This window comes from Pundamilia nyererei, unplaced genomic scaffold, assembly GCF_000239375.1.
Source record: "Pundamilia nyererei isolate P.nyererei 1_Seehausen unplaced genomic scaffold, PunNye1.0 scaffold00090, whole genome shotgun sequence".
Classification (NCBI taxonomy): Eukaryota; Metazoa; Chordata; class Actinopteri; order Cichliformes; family Cichlidae; genus Pundamilia; species Pundamilia nyererei.
In genome coordinates this window covers 2229388-2235685 of record NW_005187491.1, presented here as the reverse complement: position 1 = coordinate 2235685, position 6298 = coordinate 2229388, and the positions used below count along the sequence as shown (strand labels likewise).

Sequence of the window (6298 nt, the reverse complement as noted above, 5' to 3'; positions counted from 1 at the left end):
CTTCCAAACGGGTGTCACAGAACAACAGACACTACACTTTTTCCTTCCCTCAACCATTTGTCTCCTGTTATTTATTTCATGTGCCTGCATTTTACAGCAATCGGCCCACGCTCAGAGACCAATTTGTATTTGCAGGGGCAGTGGGAGAGAGGAAGTGACTTGCTAGACAGCACTTCCTTAAACCCGTCTCCCTGTCTTGACTGTTGATGGCCTGAAAGAATAGTCAGGAACATCTGGAATATGATAGTCCCTTCATACAGCCACATCTGGAGTACAATAGCCCTCACACTGAAGTTACAAAAACACAGTAGCAAGCTGAAAAGCCTCCTCGTCGTCCCGAGGCCGCCTTTGTTTTCACAACATGGCATTAATGTGCTAATGGGGGGTGGGGGGGGTGGGGGTGGGGGGGTTCAATAATGTCTAAACCCAGGGGAAAACAAACAGTGGTGGGTAGGAACATACTTGTCTTTCAGTGAGGTCGAGGTTGACAGCAATCTCGTAGCGCCTTAGTCTGGTTAGGTAGTTGTGGTGGGCGAACTCTGCCTCCAGCTCTCGGATTTGCTCCTTGGTGAATGCCGTCCTCTCCTTCCTGGGCTTGCTGCTCACGTCTGACTTGTAATTCCCATCCTGGGACTCTGAAACCAAACACCACACAGGTTTGTGTTGCACTCAGAGCAGATTTATATGCAGCAAAAATAAAAATAAGGCAAATGTTACGTGGCAGGTGCAAATCAGCAGGGGGAGAAAAGGGGCAAAGTAAGAGAAACAGTGAGAGCTGTCAGTCACACTTTATTGTTCAGACATTGTTTATGAATACTTTAAGTGGCTGGAAGGACTCATGGGCGGCAACACATGTGTGTCTGCACGACGGCAGCTGTGCTATTACAATAGGCTGGCTCTTTTACTGTCAACATGGATGTAATTTGGCTTGAAGAAGTCTGCTGCTCCAGCTTTAAATTTTATATCAGGAAAGGAAAAAGTGTCTGAAGTGCTGCTATTTGCATTTATTTTGATCCTATTATTTTTCAACTGTGTGTCTTTTGATTGCCATTAAGTTTGCAGTTTTCAGAAAGTCAGCAAATATACTGCAGTCATAAGATCAGATGTTAGATATGTAAAATCCAGGAAGCTGCAAATGAATGTCTTCAAAAATGCATATATCAGTAATACAAATATGGGCAAAGTGGGAACTTGGAACAAATTATGCACTTCCTTAAAAAAATATAAATTCCTAGCTTGTGACATCTCCACTTTAATTCATCATGCCAGAAAAATACTTTTTGTTTTGGTATTTCCACAAACTTTCCGAAGAAAACACATACGGCTCATTTGCCCTCCAAAATTTTCCTATTGTGAGCAGTCTTTGTGGTTTCTCTGTTGGACACGCTTCAGTTGCACATTGCAGTTGAAGGCAGCAGCGATTGCATGCTAATTCATCTGCGGTCCTGTTCTGTCGTGTGTGTTAATCCAGCAGGTCTACGTCAAGCCAAACTGTAAATAGGCGTGCAGCTCAGAGCCAGACTCACAAACGGTGCAAAGTGTGAAGCCACATAAGAGAGGAAACTTCAACTTTAACTCAGATTTGTCCCATCGGGGACCCCTGCTGGCTCTGTTTTCCTGTCATAAAGAGAATCTTCCTTCTAATTAAGTGTATATTTTCTCAAGCAAAATAACTCCCTTGAGTCTGAAGAGAAGATGAGAGGTAAACTGAAACTGCCCTACAAAAGTTATATTTGTATGGTAGTCGCACAGTTTTAGAGCCAAGGACAAACAAAACATATATAAGACTGCAAGAATTCCCTCACGGGTTTTATGAAATGAAACCGATCATTGCTTGACCCGCAACTTGTGTCCAGCTCCCCCTTGACCTTGCCTTTCCCTCTCTGTAATTTCAGTCCTTTTGCTACAGTGTGTGTCTTATTGAAGCAGGCCTTTCAGATGTGTTCATCCACTCTCTCTGGTAAACACAGACATTGTGTAAAGAGAAATAAAAGTATAACAGAGCCAGCTGCTCCAGACCAATAGGCCTGGAGCTGAAACAAGCGGCGGGCTTTTATGACCCAGCCACTACACCACAGCAATTAGGTTCTCCCTGTAACTTTCATCTCTCCACAAAAAAGCAGGAATAATATGAGAAAAATACATGCAGCCAGACAGGGCACATCGTTGAGGGTTCCCAAATGAACTTAGCGCATTACAGGAGTGACGCTTTTAAATAATAATGTAAGATTGGATAGATAAAATAATGATCGGGTTATTTTTCTTTTGCTGGGAACATAAGCACTGGCTGTTTTCCCTTTACTGAAAAATGTATTTATTTTTTTAAATTTTATTTTTATGCACAAAAAAGAATTCAAACACATCAACGATGCCGCAATGTTTTTCTTAAACTGCTTTAAAAGAAATTTTGAATGCCAGCAAAACGCCTTCGGCACTTCACTCGTCTGTTTTACAACTCTGCCTCAACAAAATAAGACTTGAAGCACCTTTTATTGTTCCCCACAGAAAATCTAGTAACTTTTAAAGGACGACCACTCCCTTGACAGTACTGTGCAAATGTGACCGAGAAACTCAGCAAAGGCCCTCTGCCGTCACTGCAGCTGAAAGTCTGCTGCAGGTTCCCCAGAAACCAGACACACGGACTCATCTCATTAGCTGACCCTCCGTCCTTCCTTAAGGAAACATTCACAGTTGGGTATTAAAGACAGAAAGCCGAGAAGCTTCATATTTGAGCAAAAAAGGGGGTAAACTCTAGCATGGAAGTGAGCTCTCGGGTTTTGTTATTATTTCTGTATCTAAATTCAGGTTTCGCTCAAGTTTCTCGTCCAGATGGTGAAACCTAATCAGAGCTCTATCTCATGCAACAGGCAGCGCTCTGATATTTAGACAGCTGACTGAGTCAGCAGCCTAGTTAGCCCCAATAATCAGCATGATTGGTGTTAGCATTGGGAGAATGCACTGCACATGTAATGAGTATGCAGTGACTATTGTTGCAGAGGAAGTGGGATCTGGAGGCAAGGGCTCAGTTTTCCAGTGATTTGACAAAAGAGGAAAGGGAGTAGGAGGTAGAGTAATGAATTAATGGGTTAAATGTACTATTTCAACATTTTGCATGTGGACAACTGGACATTTAGTGCAAAGGAAAATGAAACATTGAAATCTTTGTCTTTTTATGTTGTAAAATGGCAAATATTTCAGTTCACTTATGGAGTTTCTAATAATCACCGCAGAATTTGGATTGAAAACTAAATTAGTGCCAGTGGTGTTTTGTTTTGTATTATTATTTAAAGTCCGTCTGAAGTTAATCCTGTTATATTTCCCCAACTTTTGGTATATAAACTTGTTGTCAGCTACAGCAACACCCAACCAGTCAGAGGGAGAAAAAACACACTCTCCAAGTATCCTGTGGAGATGTGGGAATATCACCGGTCAACTGCGGATGATGCACTGTGAGTACAGAGACCTTATCCAAAGGGTGCAGGATTAGCAATGACAGGCTGCAATCCTCAAATGGAAACAAACTGGCAAGCAGACTTTCTGTGAGAAACTCTCACTGATATCACTTTGCTAGTGAGATTTCTTGCGACCCGACCCCGGCCATTTGTCATTGTGTGATTGATTATTGTGGTGCCTGCAGGTTGCAAAGGTTTTGCAGGTCATCAGCTGGTTTAGCATCAATTTAAAAATTGTATTAAAAAGGTGTTTATTTATTAATGATTTGTGAGAAGTGTGCTTTTTATAATTATCTGTGGTTTTGAATTTTTAAATACATTTGTATGAATGAGGCCCGATTTAAGAACAATAAAATGATTATACATGCATAGTTCAAGGGTGATTTTTGGGAGAATCACAAATGTAAAATTTAACAAAAAGGTGTCGTTAAAGCTCACTGCCCTCGGGACCTTTACTGTACTGAACATACAACTGCCTGTAGATAAAAATAAAGGAAACTTGTAATGGTCTTTTAAATTTTATAGGAATTAAGTGGTGTTTTTTTTGTTGTTGTGATAATAAGATAATTTAAAATCAATGAAAAAAGATCAAATATTAATATGATTAGCTACATTCATTTTGTAACAGTAGGAAGTTCCCTATCTAAACTTGGCCTTTGTTAAACATGACACTCAAATATTTTCACTTTCATTTTACTTCAGTAAACCTGCGATTTCTTTTAACTGCTGTTTTTAGTAAATGAAAACAATTTGCGTCCGCCCGGTTGTTTAGTGTGCCATGAGGCACCGGTGTAGTCTTTTACAATCCATGACATTAATTCTTTACTGCCCTCTTTATTCTCAGCTCTCTAAAAAGTGTCGCAACAAACCAGATGTGATTTTTAAACAAAACATGCCAGTAGTCAGATGTGCCCGCACACTTATGATGTGGCCTTTGCTCCACGCTTCAGTCCGCCTGTCGCCTCCTGCCTTGCTGCGTGTCAGCCGGCACCTACAAACTGCTTTCCAGACGTTTTTTTGTTTTTGTATCAGAGCTGCAGAATTCCCAACAGTCGTGCTGTTGAATGATTTAGAGTGATGTGTACAGATGTTTCTGTTATTCTTGAGCTCTGTGTGGAATTTCTTAAACGCTGATATTTATGTTAAAATGTTTATCCAAGTAAAATAATGAACAAAGAGATTTTAGAAATGCCTCCAATGTATTTTACATGAAGTCTCGGGTTGTGCAATGTGTCAGCTTTAAAAAACACAGGAATGAAATCTCTGCCTTTAGAACTGCTTCACTTCTCGCTTCAGAAAATCCCAGCTTCTCTTACCTGAACTGTCACTTTTCCTCTTGCCGTTTCTCTTCTCGGCCTCAGCAGGTGACAAAGTCTGTCTGCCAAAGTCTGCAGGCACACAAGAGGCCCCTGTAGGGGTGCTGCCACTGCCTAGACTGGGGGTGCTGGCGCACATACTGGGCCCACCGGGGTGGCCCAGGTCTGAAGGCGTGGGCCCATTGTCGTGGGATGAGTGGGAGTGTGGGTGGCAAAGACTGTGGCGAGTACTGCTGCCAGGTGACGGCATCTGCGGGATATGCCAAGATGTATGGTGCTGAGGTGGGTGGTGATGCTGCTGGGAGGGCAGGTGGCCGCGGTGAGGGTGGTGGTGGTGCTGCCCAGGAAACAGGCTGTCGTCACCCGGGTAGCTGGAGATGATACAGGGCGAGGGTGAGGAGGTAGAGGAGGAGGATGACGAAGAGGCCAGGTCAGGGTAGGAGACGTGGTCCGAGCGTCCGTGAAGCGCCAGGGGAGACTGGGTGAAGGCGGGATGTAGGGCCTGCGCCGGGGCGTGGGGGCTCCGCAGGCAGCCGAACAGTGTGTGATCCATTGTGTGCAAACACACACACGGCCCTCCAGGAAAGGCGAGAAGGGCAAGCGTAAGAGGCAATGTTACTAAATCAACCAAAAACAGAAAGATCACAAGCGCATATCCAAGATGCTTCCCTTTCTCCCTTGACTATCCCAAAACTTTTCTCTTCAGTTACAAAAAAATAGTCAGAGCAGCAAGTAAAATGTGTTTTGAAATGGGTGTCCTGTGGTAATCCAGAGCATGCGGCCAGTTGCCAGGCTGTACAGGATAAACAGTTAGCCCAGGACAAGTTGCAGCTGAGCCTCTCAGATGTCAGGAGGAACACGGGACTGGAGCTCGAGGCTGGGAGCAGAAGGAGGTTCCTAGGAACTGCAGAACGAGGGGAGCCAGCGCAGGGGATGTTATAAATAGGGTGTAACGTGAGAGGGAGGCTGGGTCATAGACTGCATACGCGCTACTGACCACATACATATGATCACCCTCCAAAAAGCACAGCATAATAAATCTGTACTATTAAAATGGCTGAGCCTCAGGAAAGAAGGCAATTTATTTTGGACTTGGATCTGACCTCGGGTGGCCATCTTTTTTTCCTACAAGAAAACAGCCTTAATGGTTCATGGGTGGGGCTGGGGGAGGGAGAGGGAGGTCGTATGAGGGGAAGGGAGAGAGTGTGAAGAGAGATCGAAGGAGAGGTGTCAGGGGTTAACTCAGCGTGTCACCCCATTTTTGTCAAAAGTTGGTGGTAGCGGGCAGGATGCTTGTAGCGTCCATTAAAGGTCACTTTAAACCATCACTATCACGATCATGTGATGTTAAGAGAGCTATTTTGTCACTGTGATGCAGACTTGCAACTTATTGGCAACAAATATGAAAAGTTTGGTTCCAAAATAAGTGTTTGAGTGAAAGGAAGGCTAACGTTTTGCCCATGCTAGACTTAGAATGACCACGGTTCCTTTTTAATGTAGTGTAACCAATCATTTTGTGAATGTGACTTT

General features: G+C 43.4%; 1 protein-coding gene across 1 annotated transcript in view; it reads right to left on the bottom strand.

Moving 5' to 3' along the window:
- meox2a (mesenchyme homeobox 2a) overlaps nt 1–5692 on the bottom strand; it is a 10563-nt gene extending 4871 nt beyond the window's left edge. The window contains exons 1-2 of the mRNA XM_005739250.1: nt 4769–5692; nt 463–635 (exon numbers count right to left, since the gene is read on the bottom strand). Coding sequence (XP_005739307.1) covers nt 463–635; nt 4769–5321 — 726 coding nt within the window. The 5' untranslated portion in view covers nt 5322–5692. The remainder of the gene's footprint in view (nt 1–462; nt 636–4768) is intronic.
- Between the last annotated feature and the right edge of the window lie 606 nt (nt 5693–6298).